Source organism: Hordeum vulgare, chromosome 2H (genome assembly GCF_904849725.1).
Source record: "Hordeum vulgare subsp. vulgare chromosome 2H, MorexV3_pseudomolecules_assembly, whole genome shotgun sequence".
NCBI classification, from domain to species: domain Eukaryota; kingdom Viridiplantae; phylum Streptophyta; class Magnoliopsida; order Poales; family Poaceae; genus Hordeum; species Hordeum vulgare.
In genome coordinates this window covers 646,008,831-646,028,122 of record NC_058519.1, presented here as the reverse complement: position 1 = coordinate 646,028,122, position 19,292 = coordinate 646,008,831, and the positions used below count along the sequence as shown (strand labels likewise).

General features: G+C 43.7%; 1 protein-coding gene across 1 annotated transcript; it reads left to right on the top strand.

Moving 5' to 3' along the window:
- Positions 1–322: 322 nt before the first annotated feature.
- Positions 323–1,482, top strand: LOC123428339 (dimethylnonatriene synthase-like). The gene has a single exon (XM_045112541.1). The coding sequence runs from the start codon at positions 437–439 to the stop codon at positions 1,391–1,393; it is 957 nt and encodes a 318-aa protein (XP_044968476.1). The 5' UTR covers positions 323–436; the 3' UTR covers positions 1,394–1,482.
- Positions 1,483–19,292: the final 17,810 nt, after the last annotated feature.

Genomic DNA, 19,292 nt, shown 5'->3' with positions numbered 1-19,292 from the left:
ATTTATTCTGAATGGACTTTGAGGTTATTACCGCATATGTGAGGGGTTTACGTAAAAAAATTTAAAAACGATTCACTCTAACTATAATTTGGACCGCGGGTTATTTAGCACGAAAGTAAGGGGTTTTGTGTAAAATGCGAAAAAAAAGAACTGTTGACCCACACTTATAAACGGACTGCTGGTTAATTAGAGAAAAATTCAAGGACTTTTCTGCAAAAGAGCCACGACGGACATACAAATATAATAGGTAAAAATAAAGATTTGGCGGGTAGTATCTTTGCCCACAATTAATCTCAACGTACGTGCGTGTTGTTGCAGTGTTTCCTGGCCGCACTACTAGATCGCTTTGCCTAAGGACCGAACGCTCATTATCCCTTCCAAATTGCCACCTTTGTCTTCAGCAGTTCTTGCACAACCACCTGCAGAGGCTCCTTTAATGGAGGTACCATGGGCGCCCTCCCTGGTGGTCCTGCTGGCCACCGCCGTCTTCCTGGTGGCCATTCTCCGTCGCCACCGGCAGCAATCGCGCAAGTACAACATCCCGCCTGGTCCTCGGCCATGGCCGGTGATCGGCAATCTCAACCTCATAGGCCCCCTGCCACACCGCTCCATCCATGTGCTCTCGTCGCGGTATGGCCCGCTCATGTCCCTCCGGTTTGGTTCCTTCCCTATCGTCGTCGGCTCCTCCCTTGAGGCGGCCGAGTTCTTCCTGAGGACACACGACCTGGCGTTCCTCGACCGGCCCCGGATGGCCTGCGGCAAGTACACCGTGTACAACTACTCCGGCATGCTGTGGTCGCACTACGGTCCATACTGGCGCCAGCTCCGCAAGCTATGGCTGACAGAGCTTCTTAGTACGAGGCAGCTGAGGCTGACAGAGCACATCCGTGGCGAGGAGGTGCGCGCCATGCTGCGCGACCTGCATCCGAGCACGAGCACGGCGGCCTCCACCTCCACCGGGCGCGCGGTGGTGCTCAAGGACCACCTTCTCATGGTGACCCTCAACGTCATCTCGCGCATGGTGCTGGGCAAGAAATACGTCGGCGAAGGGGCTGGTTCGGCCTCGGCGGTGAAGCCGGAGCAGTTCAGGTGGATGATCGAGGAGATCTTCTTCCTCAACGGCGCGCCTCACATCGGGGACATGATCCCGTGGCTCAGCTGGCTAGACCCGCAAGGGTACGTCGGCAGGATGAAGAGGCTGGGCAAGATGTTCGACCGATTCATCGAGCACGTCCTGCGCGAGCACAACGAGCGGCGGCTGCAAGAGGGCAAGGCGTTCGTCCCCAAGGACATGGTCGACCTGCTGCTACAGCTCGCCGATGACCCCATCCTTGAGGTCCCCATTAGTGGCGACGGTGTCAAGGCATCCGTTTTGGTATGTTATGTTATTTGATCGATAATCGTTTTCCGTTCCTAATATTTGTGATTTTGTGTGGAGGTTAAGTTAACGGAAAAGACACTTCTAACGGTTCCGATACCTACGACCGGCAACTAGCTAGCATCTGAGACATGAAACCTGTTGAGTAAATAGTCAATTTTTCAAATAGATTAATCCATAAGATAATAACTAGCATGACATTGACTAGACTAATGATATACTGATTATAAATTAATCTAGCACATACTACCCATATAGTTGATAAATCTATGCATGCAAAAAGTACTACTAGGATCGAAACGAACAGGAGTGGGATAAACAGATTATACCCGGCAACATTCTTTGCCGCATTCTTCTCAGCTTCAAGGGCGAGACGATCGGTCTCGGATGGTTCAGCCATGGCGATGATGAGGACGACGCGGACATAGACGAAGCAGACGGACGGATGAGAGCAGTCGCGTGATCGCTCCTCAAAAACCTAATCGCCCCTAACCCCGTACAGGAACCGGAGAGGCAGGGTTTCGGAGGCCTGCTCTCCCGTCGACCGTGTATGCGGTGAACGGGACGGAGTCGCTGGCAGCAGCAACAGCAAAGGAACGAGCGCGTGAGGCAGAGGCGATCTGATCTCGTGACGGCTAGGGTTGGTGTTAGCCCTGCTTAAGCGCGTAGGTATGAGCTCGGCTCGACTCATTCCCGCAACCCGCGGCGCGCGGGACGAGGCTTGGCGGCGGAGGAGGAGTGCGCGAGGGCCTCTTCTTTTCTCACTCTCCAATAGCATGTAGAAGAGAGACCCTTATAAAGGGGTCCAACTTCTCCTCCACTAGCGGGGTGGGACTAAACTTCCCACTACCACTTTGTCATGCCACCACCTACATGGGCCCTTGGAGATTTCTGAAATTCTCTTATCGGCCTAAGGCCCACTACTAATTTCAACAATCCCCCACCAGATCTCAAGGGCACATCGTGTTCCCTCGTTCCAATCACTGTTTTAATATACCAACATTTCAGTGAAGACCTGTTAAGGTTGAGCTTCACCTAGAACAAGTAGCTACACCCCTTTACAACTGAATAATGGACTATGCCTTGAATTGTCAGTTTGGCGTAAAGAAGCTTCACCACAAGTCTTACTAATACTAGGCTACCGAAGGCTAACCTCTCGGGTGGAGCATATAAGTCACACTCCTAGCCTATTCATGAGTTTACTAGAGATCACCCCAATCTCATAGACTGTGACCAGCAGTCAGGCTCGTATAGGTGTGTTCCTCCAAAGATCGCTCTGTAGGACAGCATCTTGCTTACACATAAGCTTTAGAACACATTAAGACAGTAGTCATCCTACCATACAACACCCGAGAGCATTGCATCTCCAACGGAGTGGGTTAGTAAAGTTACTCTCCTCAGTTCACCACTGGCTTGTTTTCCCAGGTCCTACTTCACGGGATCTCCGATCATATAGGTTGGGTTACTGCCATGGCAACTCATGTGGGTCTCATACCCATCTCCCTCGATGCACTATCTATCACAACATGTGATAACCCTTTAGTAAAGCGATCTGCCAGATTCTTAGCCGTTTGGATGTAATCCAACGCTATCACTCCGGAGTTTCTCAAACGTCTGACAGACTTCAATCTCATTCTTATGTGTTTGTTGGACTTCATATTATCCTTTGAACTCTTCAGTTTGACAATAACTGTTTGATTATCGCAGTTCATAAGGATAGCCGGAACCGGCTTCTCAACCATAGGTAAGTCCATCAAAAGATCTCGAAGAAATTCTGCTTCGACACCAGATGTGTCTAATGCTGTTAATTCTGCTTCCGTCGTCGATCTCGTTAAGATCGTTTGCTTGCAAGACTTCCAGGAAACAACACCACCTCCAAGAGTAAATATATACCCAGTAGTGGCCTTCATCTCATCAGCATCAGAGATCCAATTCGCATCACTATACCCTTCAAGTACCGATGGGTATCCCATATAGTGAAGTCCGTGGTTGACAGTACCTTTCAGGTAGCGCATAATTCTTTCAACAGCACGCCAATGAACATTGCCCGGGTTTGCAACAAACCGACTAAGTTTGCTCACAGCAAATGCGATGTCAGGCCTCGTTGCGCGAGCTAGGTACATAAGCAAACCAATAATTTGAGAGAATCTCAATTGATCTATAGTTGTTCCTTTGAACTTTCGAATCAGCACACTAGGATCATATGGTGTTTGAGAAATTTTGAAGTCTGAATATCAAAAACGACTCAAAATCTTCTCAACATAGTGGGATTGCAAAAGTGTAATCCCACCCTCATCATCTCTCAAGAGCTTGATGTTCAAGATAACATGAGCCACCCCAAGATCCTTCTTCTCAAAGTTTTGAGACAAAAAGGACTTAACCTCCTCAATCACCTTGAGGTTGGTTCCAAATATCAGTATGTCATCAACACACAAGCACAGTATAACTCCTTCGCCCTCACCATGGTGATAGTATACACACTTGTCAGCTTCATTAACAACGAAGCCAACAAATATCAGAGTTGTATTAAACTTATCATGCCATTACTTAGGTGCTTGCTTCGGTCCATATAAAGATTTTAACAACTTACACACTTTTCCTTCCTGACCATTTATCATAAAGCCATCTGGCTGTTGCATATAGATTTCCTCGTCTAGCTCTCCGTTCAGGAAAGTCGTCTTAACGTCCATTTGATGAACAAGAAGACCATGCGAGGCTGCCAACGAGAGTAGTCCTCGAATGGTGGTCAGTCTGGCCACAGGTGAATAAGTGTCAAAGAAATCTTCCTCTTCTTTCTGGGCATAGCCCTTAGCCACAAGCCTAGTCTTGTAATTTTCGATTGTACCATCGGTCCTAAGCTTCCTTTTGAACACCCACTTGCATCCCAGTGGTTTACAGCCATAGGGACGATCAGTAATTTCCCATGTCCCATTAGCCATGATGGAATCCATCTCGCTACGGACCGCAGCTTTCCAGTAATCAGCATCTGGAGATGCATACGCTTCTGAAATAGAAGTGGGATTATCATTCACGAGGTATACGAAGAAATTATCACCAAAGGTCTTTGCAGTCCTTTGTCTCTTGCCCCTACCAAGGGTTTCCTCGTCATCCTCCTCATGATTATCATCGTGTGTTTATTCATAATATTCCACAAGAATGACAAGCTCAGGAGTTTCCTGAGATTCCTGTCTAGAAGTGCTTTGCATATCTCTCATGGGAAAGATATCCTCAAAGAATGTAGCATCCCTCGACTCCATAATTGTACCGACCTTCGCGTGAGGTACCTCAGATTTCACTACTAGAAATCTCTAGCCTACCCTATTCTTAGCGTACCCAAATTAACGCAGTCGGCAGTCTTTGGTCCAAGCTTACGCTTCTTGGGGATCGACACATTGACTTTCGCCAAGCAGCCCCAAGTACGTAAGTACGAGAGCGTCGTCCTTCTCTTCGACCACTCCTCATAGGGAGTGACCTCATTATCTTTTGTAGGAACCTTATTCAGGACATGACACACGGTCAATATAGCCCCCCCCCACCATGCCTTGGATAAACCCGATGTATCTAACATGGCGTTAACCAAATCAGTTAGAGTACAATTTTTCCGTTCGGCAACCCCGTTTGACTGGGGTGAATAGGGAGGCGTCCTTTCATGAATAATGTTGTGTTCCGCACGAAAAGAATCAAACTCATTTGAGAAGTATTCTCCACCACGATCAGGCCGGACTCGTTTAATTTTCTTTTCAAGTTAATTCTCAACTTCTGCCTTATAGATTTTAAAAATACTATGTCCACGAGATAATAACTAGCATGAAATTGACTAGACTAATGACATACCGATCATGAACTAATCTAGCACATACTACACATACAGTTGATACATCTATGCATGCAAGTAGTACTGCTAGGATCGAAACGAACATGAGTGGGATAAACAGATTATATCCTCCGGTCGGCCACTTGGCCGTAGCAGCAGCGTTGGCGGCGGCGGCATCCTCTGCCGCCTTCTTCTCAGCTTCAAGGGCGAGACAATCGGCCTCGGATGGTTCAGCCATGGCGATGATGAGGACGAAGCGGACGTAGACGAAGTAGACGGACGGAGGCGAGCAGTCGCGTGATCGCTCCTCAAAAACCTAATCGCCCCTCTCCCATACAGGAACCGGAGAGGCGGGGTTTCTGAGGCCTGCTCTCCCGTCGACCGTGTACGCGGTGAACGGGACGGAGTCGCCGACGACAGCAGCAGCAAAGGAACGAGCGCGTGAGGCAGAGGCGATCTGATCTCGTGATGGCTAGGGTTGGCGTTAGCCCTGCTTATATAGACGGCCGGGAGGAGAGACATGGGCTAAATCCACGTCCAAGTCGGTAACAGCCCACTCGGATCGTGGCGCATCCATTAAGTATTCTCCGATCCTGACCGGTAAAAATAAGCGCGTAGGTACTAGCTCGGCTCGGCTCATTCTCGCGCTGTGGCGAGGCGGAGGAGGAGTGCGCGAGGGCCTCTTCTCTTCTCATTCTCCAATAGCATGTAGAAGAGAGACCCTTATAAAGGGGTCCAACTTCTCCTCCACTAGCGGGGTGGGACTCACCACCACTTTGTCATGCCATCACCTACGTGGACCCTTGAAATTTTTTGAAATTCTCTTATGGGCCTAAGGCCCACTACTAGTTTCAACAACACCACGGTCAAGCATCCATATGCGGGGACGGATATTCCACTCTTTTCTCCAGATTTACATGTCGTCTAGTAAGACTCACCATGTGTCAAATAAAGGACACATGCATGCATGACCATATTTTTGGTACACACACGTACGTATAACTCACATGCGCATTTTGTTTTCTCTTTGACAATTTCAGTTATGCATATCTTATACACTTTAGTTTAATGTTTGATTTTTTATACATATTTGAACTCCTGGGCCAAGACCTTTACAACAAGATCAAGCTTAGATATATATATTTCAAACATATTTAAATTTCAACATTTCAGTTCACTTATTCTGCTTAATCTATCTCGGTGCGGGGAACTGCCTAGAATAAGACCAATACATGGAGTATGTTTCTGATCTTTAGTAAAAAAAAAATGAAAGGAGCTAAACTTGTATTTCGAAAGGAGTGAAAGTTTACCTCAATTAAATTAATTTTTTAGAATAGTGATTTTCTTTAAAGGAGTGAAAGCTACTATCCAAAATGAGAGTGAAAAAAAAATCTTGTTAGATGAGTGAAATTGGCATTTTGAAATGCGTGAAATCATTTTTTTATTGACTGAAACAAGTTTTTTGAAATGTGTGAATTGAAACCTTTTCTTGAATCATGTGAAATTAGTGAAATCACATCTTTGAAATAGGCAAAATTAGTTTTTGAGTTGAGTGGAATTAGTATTTTGAATTAAGCGAAATCAACGATTTAGAAACGGACAGTGCTAACTTCCAGTCCACCATTAGTTAGCGACACATCCGGACGACTCGTTCCTACCTGATCATTATCATCCCATGCTTGTTTGCACTGATTTTTTTTCTTCTCTAAAAAACCGTAGTAAATCGCTAGTGGTTTTTTCTGGTTTTTCGCTTCATAATATGAAAAGAAAATAAAAGTGCTTGGAAGAGGATTCAAACCCAGGTCTATGCAATAGCTATTGAGCCTAATAACCAACCAATCCACCATTTGTTGTTGTCCATTGTAGATAAGCAATGTTATTCGAACTTTTCTTATTTCTGCCATGTCAGAAAAAATAATAAAGATTGGCTTGGTAATATGAGCAACATGCTAACTATACCATGATAAGGGTGGTAAGTAGAGTACGAGAAGGTTAAAGCATGCGACAGTAATACAATACAAGAATTACCGGTGAAATGTTTCAAAAAAAATCCCTTTGGATGAAAGTTACCATGGTGTTTAAACTTAAGATATTAGGTTTGTGATGCATAAAATTATCATAAATTTACATGAAAGTTACCGTAGGAGTTATGTTTAATGTTTTTTCGTCCAACATGATGGTTGAATGGAAGTTATGAGGTCCTCGAGGCATAAATGACCATGCTATTTACACAGAAGTTACCGAGGCATGTTAAGGTAATGTTTTTCCCATAGATAAAAAGTTAGCAATGTGTTGTATGTAAGGTATTGGTTGTCTGATGCATAAATTACCATGCTATTTGCACTAGGTTATCAGGGGATATTTCTAGAACATTTCGCCCAAGGTGAAAAGCTATCAATGTGTTTAGATGTAAGTTATCAGGTTAGTTGTACGTAAGTTATCAACTTATATACACAAAAGTTTACTGGTGTTATATTTCAACAACTTTTTCACCTCGGATGGTCAAAAAAGTGATATTTTATTTGAACTTGTTAGGAGCCAAGTAGTCGGTGAGTTGGCTAGTATGTTAAGATCTCAATATTGAAGTCTTGAGTTCAATTCTAAGCTTTAGCATATGATTTTTTAGGATTTTTTTCCAACATCTTTTTCTCCCGGTCAAAAAGTTATCATGGTGTTTGTGTGTTAGCTATCAGATTTTTGATGCGTATATCACCATGCTATTAACATAGAAGTTATCGTGGGTGTGTCTTCAATAAGTTTTTTTCACGTAAGTCACCATGGTGTTTGCACCTAAGTATCATGTCTATGGTGCGTATAATGAACTTGTGTTTGCACAAAATTTGTTTGGATTATGTTTTCCCCCTAGGTTAAACTTATCCCGACGTTTGTGATTAAGTTATTAGGCCCGTGGTGTGTATATTATCAAGCTATTTATATAGAAGTTATCACGGGTGCGTCTTCAACAACTATTTTCCTCAGGTAGAAGTTGTTGCGGTGTTTCCGTACCTAAGTTTCAGGTCTATGGGGCATACGATACACTGATATTTGCACAAAAGTTTACCGGGGTTGTGTTTTCAACAACTTTTTTTGGGTCAAAGTCATCAAGATGTTTCTACCTAAGTTATCAGGTCTCTAATGTGTATATTATCATGCTATTTAGATAGAAGTTATCACGAGTGTGTCTTCAACAACTTTTTTCCACGAGTAAAAGTTATCGTGGTGTTTGTTCCTAGGTTATCAGGTCGGTGGTGCGTATATTACCATGTTGTTTTGCATATAAGTTGAAAAGGAATGAATAAAAATAGCCAAAAAATATTAAAAACAACAACGCTGCATGGTTCATAACCGGTGACCAGATCCAGAAAAAATCGAAAAGCAAATCCCGCTTTCTCCATAAAATGCACTAGCAGTGTTTGTGGAAATAAAAGCAGCCTAACCTGTATCTAAGCACTAGGGAAGTATTAACCCAGATGGCTAGCAAGAGTAAGACTAAACCATTAGGTACAAGGTTCGATTCATGTTATCCCTTTTTCTGCGAGAAAAATTAATAGCGAAGAAAAACAAAGAAATAGAACCGGACGGACTACGCTTTTCAATAGAAATAGATCCACAAATAATATAAACTGTTTATTTTGATTGACTCAAATCAATATTTTAAAATGAGTGAAATCAGTTTTTTAAAATGAGTGAAATCAATGTTTTGAATGTATTCCACATTCTCGATTTTTAAGAAACGAGTGGAATCAGTATGTTTTTAGAAATGAGTTAAATATGTTTCATGATTTTAAAACTCGTTTAAAATGTTTCTAAAATAATGAGTTAAATATGTTTCATGATTTTTAAACTCGTTCAAAATATAACAAAGATCGTTCTTGTTTTAATGATCTTGTTGAATTGAATTCAAATATGTACACAATGTCAAAAATGACAATTCGGTTGAAAGTTATGCGCAATTCAAAATGACACAATGAAAATAAAGGGCGCAATTTTAGTAGTTTGGAGAGAGAGAGAGCGCCATATGTGCATGCAACCACCCACTCATCTCTCCACGGCCAAATTCACTATTTTGACCCTTTTCCGTTAGTTTAGCATGAATTGACCCTATGTGTAATTTGTTTTTGGATTTAACCATTTTTCTATCGTCATTGTCTTTCGCGACAGGTTAGCACATCATATCGCCAAGGCCTTTGGCAGTATGACTTACTTGCACTGTCACGTCCGTTCGATGTGAAAAATACCTTACCGCAATGGTCTTTGGCCATGACGGCGACGACTAGGACAGCTCGGGGTGGGTGGGTGGAAGGGTTGGTTACTAGGGTTTCGCCCCCCCCCCCCCCCCCCCCGAGCACCCGTACGTGCGACCCTGGAGGGGAGGGGGAAAGATGGGTCTGTTTTGGAGATGTCGTTATCTATACCTAATGATAAAGGGGCTATCGCTTCTGCCCTTCGTCGTTAGATTTATCCTTGAAGTTGTCAATAATTACCCGCTTATGCCACCGATAATTGAAAAAATGATTCATTTATTCTTCTAAGTCACCGTCGGCTTTTTTTTTATATAGCTAGCCCCAAAATGTTTCACATGCATCGAAGTAGTGTGGTGGGTTGACCATAACCGCTAGAGCGAGGAGACCCAAGTTTGAGTCCTGCTTTTTGCCCTTTTTGTGTATTTTATCTCCCATGCGTTGCAACGGGAAAAAATAATATCATACATTTTTAATTAAAGAATTTAGAGAAAGAAATTAAAGGAAAGAGAGAGAGAGTAGTAGTGCACATCCCATTAGGCGTGCCAAGGCCCAGCCTTACCCACTCCTAAATCCCCTAACCTAGCCCGATCCCCAGCCCCCCTCCTCTCCTCCACCTCGCGCCGCTAGGGGAGAGATCTCCACAGGATCCCCAATCTCCCTGACTCCCCCTTCGAATGGCGCCCGCACTCCCCTCCTCCTCTGCTCCTCCACCGCCTCCCACCTCTGCACCTCGCGACCACCTCCCATGGTGTGCTGCTGCGAGGTCGGCCAACCCCTTTCCTTCGCCCGAGCCCCCTATGTCTCGCGGCTCCACCTCTGTTCGCGTCATCCCAATTTCGTCTTCTCGAATTTGTTCCTCTGTTGATTTCCATTGCCTCTTGTAAAATCACCAAGGCGCATGTATATAAAGTGATGAAATTATCTGTGAAGTATCGATGTGGGATTATGAGGGCAGAAGCGATAGCCCTCTAGTGCGTTTTCTGTCAGTCCAGATGTGTTTCTCTTATCCAATGCCATAGGGGGCTCTCTGCAAAAATGAAACGTTTTCCTGTTCGTGACACATAAAAAGGTACTGCGGGTTTAATTACCTAAAAGACGGGGCCTTTTTTAATAACAGCAGCGGCGGGTTTTTCGACGGAAGCAATAGCCTCTTTATTATTAGGTAAAGATTTCTGGTGGGGTAGGACAAAATTGCCTCGCCCAAGCCCATCTATGAACAATGTTACAGTTTGGCACAGCTACTATATTTTTAATCTTTTTTTGACATATTGAAATGCTTTAAAAAATCATATATTTCAAATGCTAAATCCAAATTAAACATGTTATATATGGAAATCATTCAAAAAAAAGTATAAATTTCAAATATGCTATTATCCTCCATGCTATTTTTTTTGAAAATTATGTTTAGGATACATCATTAATTAATACTTTTCTTTATAGGGTGTATTTTGAAAATGCCTATTATATATGTTTTCTATTTGTTTAAATTGAATAGATATGATAGTTTTCATGCTCTTACAAAATCTAATATTGACGTCAAAGGGGATGTACATATGCTAACGGTGTGTCTAATAAATTGGACATACCTTTAGTATACTTAAAATATCATCCTACCATTATGTCTTGGTGCAACATCACTTATCATGTTGTTTTTCATACGGCAATGTTAAATATTTCAAGGAATTTGTTGATGTTGGGAATGTTGGCCATGACGGCGACGACTAGGACAGCTCGGGGTGGGTGGGTGGAAGGGTTGGTTACTAGGGTTTCGCCCCCCCCCCCCCCCCCCGAGCACCCGTACGTGCGACCCTGGAGGGGAGGGGGAAAGATGGGTCTGTTTTGGAGATGTCGTTATCTATACCTAATGATAAAGGGGCTATCGCTTCTGCCCTTCGTCGTTAGATTTATCCTTGAAGTTGTCAATAATTACCCGCTTATGCCACCGATAATTGAAAAAATGATTCATTTATTCTTCTAAGTCACCGTCGGCTTTTTTTTTATATAGCTAGCCCCAAAATGTTTCACATGCATCGAAGTAGTGTGGTGGGTTGACCATAACCGCTAGAGCGAGGAGACCCAAGTTTGAGTCCTGCTTTTTGCCCTTTTTGTGTATTTTATCTCCCATGCGTTGCAACGGGAAAAAATAATATCATACATTTTTAATTAAAGAATTTAGAGAAAGAAATTAAAGGAAAGAGAGAGAGAGTAGTAGTGCACATCCCATTAGGCGTGCCAAGGCCCAGCCTTACCCACTCCTAAATCCCCTAACCTAGCCCGATCCCCAGCCCCCCTCCTCTCCTCCACCTCGCGCCGCTAGGGGAGAGATCTCCACAGGATCCCCAATCTCCCTGACTCCCCCTTCGAATGGCGCCCGCACTCCCCTCCTCCTCTGCTCCTCCACCGCCTCCCACCTCTGCACCTCGCGACCACCTCCCATGGTGTGCTGCTGCGAGGTCGGCCAACCCCTTTCCTTCGCCCGAGCCCCCTATGTCTCGCGGCTCCACCTCTGTTCGCGTCATCCCAATTTCGTCTTCTCGAATTTGTTCCTCTGTTGATTTCCATTGCCTCTTGTAAAATCACCAAGGCGCATGTATATAAAGTGATGAAATTATCTGTGAAGTATCGATGTGGGATTATGAGGGCAGAAGCGATAGCCCTCTAGTGCGTTTTCTGTCAGTCCAGATGTGTTTCTCTTATCCAATGCCATAGGGGGCTCTCTGCAAAAATGAAACGTTTTCCTGTTCGTGACACATAAAAAGGTACTGCGGGTTTAATTACCTAAAAGACGGGGCCTTTTTTAATAACAGCAGCGGCGGGTTTTTCGACGGAAGCAATAGCCTCTTTATTATTAGGTAAAGATTTCTGGTGGGGTAGGACAAAATTGCCTCGCCCAAGCCCATCTATGAACAATGTTACAGTTTGGCACAGCTACTATATTTTTAATCTTTTTTTGACATATTGAAATGCTTTAAAAAATCATATATTTCAAATGCTAAATCCAAATTAAACATGTTATATATGGAAATCATTCAAAAAAAAGTATAAATTTCAAATATGCTATTATCCTCCATGCTATTTTTTTTGAAAATTATGTTTAGGATACATCATTAATTAATACTTTTCTTTATAGGGTGTATTTTGAAAATGCCTATTATATATGTTTTCTATTTGTTTAAATTGAATAGATATGATAGTTTTCATGCTCTTACAAAATCTAATATTGACGTCAAAGGGGATGTACATATGCTAACGGTGTGTCTAATAAATTGGACATACCTTTAGTATACTTAAAATATCATCCTACCATTATGTCTTGGTGCAACATCACTTATCATGTTGTTTTTCATACGGCAATGTTAAATATTTCAAGGAATTTGTTGATGTTGGGAATGTGTATAAGATTTATTTTTTCTTGTTGCAACGCATGGCCAATTTTGCTAGTATCTTAAATGAATGCATGGATCTTGATGCCGAGTTAAATCTCGGTGCCAAAATCTACCAGTAGGTATTGGTGTCGCTTGATTTTCAATTGCTCAACAGTAGGATGAGACTTTAATAAAAGCTTTCTTTATCTAAGACCTGCGGATGTTTCTATGTATGGATTGCTCATTGCTGGGCACGCATGAGTGTGTGGCATCAAAAATTTCTCTCACTGTTATGCTATCCGCTCATATAAGAGCATCTCTAGCAGACCCCGTATAATCGTTGGAATTGTAAAATTCCAGCGACTATACGGGTTCGGGCTGTTTTTCCTGCTAGAGCAGATACTGTAAACGCGGCCCGACCAGTAAAACTTTTGCGGTGGCCTGTAAACGTGAGCGCTGGACCGCTATATGTGCGGGTTCGACCGCTGGATGCGGGTCGAAACCCTATCCCTCCGCCGCCGCGAAAAGTCCCCCACCTCACCGCCGGCGCCTCCAATCCGCCGCCGCGCGCCTCCATTCCGCCGCGTAGCCGCTCCATTCCACCGCCCTTGATGGCCAACTCCGGTAGTCGTAGGAACGACGACCCCGAGAGGGCTCGTTGCGTCAGATCCGATGCCGCCTGTAAGCGCGCCGTCCGCCGGTACACGTAGTGGGGCCGGACGCCGCCGCCGTGGCGAGACAGAGGAGTACGACCGCGTGCGCGGCCGCCTCTTCTCCGAAAGCTCCTTCGAGGCGTCGAACTCGCGCTCGTGCTCCTCCCTCCCCCCGGTGACTCGAAGAGCTCCCGTCAGTGTAGATGGAGCTGGAGGCCGAGGCGGTGCCGGAGCGACGTGCCGGGGCCGTCGTCGGACCGGAGGATTTCCTCCCTCCACGGAGGCGGATAGCCTTTTGCCCGTGCTGCTGGTGCGGAGTGCACGAGAGGCGAAAGCGGACCAGCAACGCCACCGGAGGGAGGAGGAGATCGACACCCTGCTCTATGAACAGGGTGTCGCGTCGGCCCTTGATACGTCTCCAACGTATCTATAATTTTTGATGGTTTCATGCTATTATCTTGTCAAACTTTGGATGTTTTGTATTGCCTTTTATATCTTTTTTGGGACCAACTTATTAACTCAGTGCCAAGTGCCAGCTCCTGTTTTTTCCGTGTTTTGACCCTTTTCAGAGGAGGATTTTAAACGGAGTCCAAACGGATAAAACTTCCGAAAAGATTTTTTTCCGAAATAGAAGATACGCAAAAAAGCTTGGGAACCAAGGCAGGGAGTCTCGGGGGAGACCACAAGCCCCCATGGCGCGGCCACGGGGGCCCACGCCTCCCAGGCTTGTGGGCTCCCTGGGCCTCCCCTGCCCTAGCTCCTTCGCCTATAAATTCCCTAAAATCCTTCAAAAATCAGGAGATCCACGAAAATAATTTTCCGCCGCCGCAAGCTTCTATCTCCGCAAGATCCCATCTGGGGCACATTCTGGTGCCCTGCCGGAGGGAGGATTCAGATACGGAGGGCTTCTTCATCAACACCATGACCTCTCCGATGACGCGTGAGTAGTTCACCATAGACCTTCGGGTCCATAGCTAGTAGCTAGATGGCTTCTTCTCTCTCTTGGATCTTCAATACAAAGTTCTCCATGATCTTCATGGAGATCTATCCGATGTAATCTTCTTTGCGGTGTCTTTGTCAAGATCCGATGAATTGTGGATTTATGATCAGATTATCTATGAATCTTATTTGAGTTTCTTCTGATCTCTCTTATGCATGATTTCATATCCTTGTAATTCTCTTTGAGTTGTGGGTTTTGTTTGGTCAACTTGATCTATTATTCTTGCAATGGGGGAAGTGCTTGGTTTTGGGTTCATACCGTGCCGTGACTTCACCTAGTGACAGAAGGGGTAGCGAGGCACGCATCGTGTTGTTGCCATCAAGGGTAAAAAGATGGGGTTTTCATCATTGGTTTGAGATTATCCCTCTACATCATGTCATCTTGCTTAAGGCGTTACTCTGTTCGTCATGAACTCAATACGCTAGATGCATGCTGGATAGCGGTAAATGTGTGGAGCAATAGTAGTAGATGCAGAAAGTATCGGTCTACTTGTCTCGGACGTGATGCCTATATGTATGATCATTGCCTTAGATATCGTCATGACTTTGCGCGGTTCTATCAATTGCTCAACAGTAATTTGTTCACCCACCGTAATATTTGCTATTTTGAGAGAAGCCTCTAGTGAACACTATGGCCTCCGGGTCTACTTCACACCATATTTTCAGCCTTACTCTTTTACTTCGTTGCACTTTCCGCCTTCAGGTCTCACTTTGCAATCAATCTTGAAGGGATTGACAACCCCTTTATAGCGTTGGGTGCAAGCTCTTTTGTGTTTGCGCAGGTATTCTGGACTTGACGAGATTCTCCTACTGGATTGATACCTTGGTTCTCAAACTGAGTGAAATACTTATTGTTCCTGTGTTGCATCACCCTTTCCTCTTCAAGGGAAAAAACCAACGCAAGCCAAGTCTCCGTCAACGTGCCAATTTCTGGCGTTGTTATTTGAGAAGTAGCAGCCCTCGCCTCCGGCCATAAGGTGGAGGAGTGGCGTCGCGAAGCGACTGCGCAGAAGCGCATCTACGTCGAGCTCTCCTCCGACGAGGACGACGACTGAGCGCGCTGCGCATCTACTACTGCACGAGCTCGACTCCGGTGAGCTCAATTTTGAATAATGCGGTAGGATAGCTACTAGCTCTGGTGAGCTCCGATGAGTTCCAGTAGGTTTGCTTTACCTCTGCCCCCCTCTAGTAAGTGATGCAGTCTGAATATAGTTTGTATGATCATGTTCTATGTAAAGCTCTCAATGATTGTGGTTTCAATTTCGCCCGCGAATGTTTTTATTTTACATTATGCAGTTTGATTATATGGGTTATGTTCTGCAATGCAACATTTCGTTCCGCAAAACCCCATTTCATCGAACTGTAAAACGCGTTTGCAGGTCGCAATTATACAGGGTCTGCTACAGTTGCTCTTACTACTCCCTCCGTTCCTAAATATAATTCTTTTAAGAGGTTGTACTATAAAGCTACATACGGATGTATATATATATATATACTTTAAATTTAAATTCATTCATTTTGCTCCGTATTTAGTTCCTTAGTGAAATCTTTAAAAAAACTTATATTTAAAAACGGAGTGAGTAATAAATATGATTTGTGACAGATGGTAAACTAGACACTATCTTCTTCCACACAGATATTTGCTTCATCGATTTTAGACTTTAACGGTTGTGATTTTCTTAAATGTAGCACATATGGCACATGTTTCGGTCAGATACGTTCACGGAATTCCGGTTTGTTCAAGTACTACAAGCTCTTGCCGCACCGTTTTTCGTTGGTTGTCAATTCATTCTTTTCTCTCAGTCTGCAAATTATTAATAGTTTTGCAAAAATACATCTAGATGTGTCTTTATTAATTAGTCAATCCATTTTTTCAATTTTTTATTCTAGTTGTTAATTCGTTAACAGGGGCATGCTTGGTAGCCTAAGGTTGTCATACCTAAGCTTAGTCTTGCCATAACAGTTTAGACATGTGAATTGTTCGTCGTAACATTTGTGGCTAGCCACATTTTCTACCTACATGGTCCACATGTCATAGTTACTGGTTTTTTGCCAAATCGTGTCATGTTTATGATGGCCATTTTGTTCACCACACTTTTAGAGGCAGCCACAATTTGTGAATGGTTAGTTGTAGTAAAGTTAGCCATGTACCAAACATGTTGAGAGTCTTTGCTTCTCTTTTGTGGGCTGGTTTTTATTGTTTTTTTTTTTGCGGGCTTCTTTTGTATGGGCTGAGTGCTATTGTTCGGTTTTTCGTGGACCTGTTGTGCTTTGGCATCCGGTATGTGGGCGCGAGCACGTCATCTACTTCGGTGTAAAATATGTCTATCTTACTTGTTAAGAAAACGCAATATGTGTTCACCAAAATTAAGGTATAATGATGTCCAGAAGCAAGACATGATGTCACAAAATTTAATAGGACATTAGTTAGTATTTTTACAACACTTATCCTCTAAAAATATGAAATTTAAGCAACACTACCAAACTAATAAATTCTACTTTTTATGGGGACAAATAATAAAAATTACATGTAGTGGTCTGTGTCACGCGTTTAGTACAGCCTTAGAGCATCTTTAACTATCCCTTATAAGTTAGCGTATGGGCATCTTTAACTATCTCTTATAATTTTGCATCTCAAACACACACCCCATCCTTTAATTCCCTATATTTAGTCATAAAAGCGGTACTTAGTCGATCCCCTAAACTTGACTCCCTAATTTTTTTCTAGTCAAATCTCATAGTTTTAGTTTACATACTACATTTCAACTACAATTTTGCGCACATATTAAATCCAAATGCAATAACTGAGGTCCACGCAATTCACAGATATTACAAATTCAAAGTTTATAAACCAAAATATTCTAAGTCAAACATGAGGAAGGGTTCAAATGAAGTAAAGAGCATAATAAAAGCACAACTATGAAATGTTGTGGAGTAGCCACTGATACTCAACAAGATTATCTTGGAGTTGTGTATGAACTTCTCCGTTCTTGATGCTTCGATGTGCTGTGAGGAATCTTTGTATCATGTTTGCATTATGCTTCGGCCGAACAAGATTCCCATTGGAGGTGTATCGAAAATTCTTTGCCATGCCTCTCTCATCTTTAACGATCATGTTCTCCAAGATGATGCAACATGTCATTATTTGCCATAGGACCTGGGGTTCCAATACTCGAGGGGCCCCGAATAATGCCAATGATCTTCTGAAGCACACTGAAAGCTCTCTCCACATCATTCCTTGTCGACTCTTGACGCATTGCAAAGCGGGGTCTTTTATTCCCTTGAGGATGCTAAATTTTCTTGACAAAGGAAGCCTATGCAGGATAGATGACATCTGCAAGTTATTAACCCATCGTCAACTCACGACCATTGATAGCATAGTTGTAAGGAGGAGCATGTCTAGCAACAAGCCTTGTGAACAATAGTGATCTCGAACACACATTCACGTCATTATGAGATCCAGACAATCCAAAGTATGAATACCAAATCCATTGATCCTCCAACCCAACAACCTTAGGAATGATTGGTGAATCTTTGCAGTGGCCTTCATACTAAAGTTTCCATCCTACAACACAATTCTCCCATGTCCAATGCATGCAATCAACTAATCCAATCATCCTAGGCCACCTCATTTTCCACTAAATACCAAGAGCCTCTCGGTGTCTTCACCTATGGGTGTCCTCAAGTAGTCTCTGTATTAAAGATCTCAACCATGAAATGTGTGTACTTCAAACGGAATCCAAGATTTATCTTACCTACACCGACACAATCGCCAATGGTTTCGGCCGAACACCCATACGCAAGCACACAATCAATTGTGATACTATTCATCAGCGGGCTTGCACTTCTCTCCCCTGATGCACCCCTCCTTAACTTAAACCAATCACCATGCTTCTCCAAAAAAATGCAACGGTGAGGAAGAAACTTGTATGCATGCCAAATCGTCGGCGTAAAAACTAATTTGGATAGATTGCTTTGGGGTTGAAGCACTATCTCAAAATCTAGGCATGGCCCTCCGGTTACTCGATTGATGTGCAAACGAACGAATTGTGATCCTGGTCTTGGCCGCCGAAAATCCTTGTTGAAGATCATGGCAATGACCATTTCAAGGTCATCATCATCTTCTTCCTCCTCCATCACCGAAGAGTCATCGAAGATCATCTCCCTCAACCTTTTCATCTACACTAGAATTTACTACTTCAGTTGAAGTGTTAAAATTAAAAAAGGTGAAAAAGCACAAACAAAATCACCTAGGCAATTCGGTGAATACTTGAAGGATGGAGGAGGTGTCATGGTCGTCCGGTGGCGTTCAGCTGATGTGCAAGATGCTAGTGGTCGTCGGGGCTTTGATATGGTTGATAGTTGACGAAGGGGATCGATGCACAAAGATGAGATCGGTGAGGCGACGACGGCAATGATAGAGCTTCATTCCAGCAATGACAACAACGGGCTAGCGTCTCGGAGTGGGGCAGGCGGGCAGTGCTACTTATCAAATGTGTTGGATTTTTTCCTAAAGAGGAGGGGAGATGCAGCACAGTAGAGATAAATATTTCCCTCTGTAAGAACCAAGGTTATCGAACCAATACAAGAATCACGCAAAAAAAACTCTTTACAACACCTACAAACAGATTATCAAACGCTTGCACCCAACACGGGCAAGAGGGTTATCAAGCCCCTTGAACTCATTACTTGCAAGGATTAAATACGTATGCCAAGGCCCAGGGGGGCCACTAGACACCACGACGTGCGAGAAGCCCCTCGCACGACCTGGTGTCTAGTGGCGCCCTATGGAAGCTTCTCCACCACCTATGAGCTCTATAAATACCCCAATATTCAGAA

What these genes read in the sequence shown, in the direction of transcription:
- LOC123428339 (XM_045112541.1), top strand. Translation starts at nt 437, where the DNA reads ATGGAGGTACCATGGGCGCCCTCCCTGGTGGTCCTGCTGGCCACCGCC.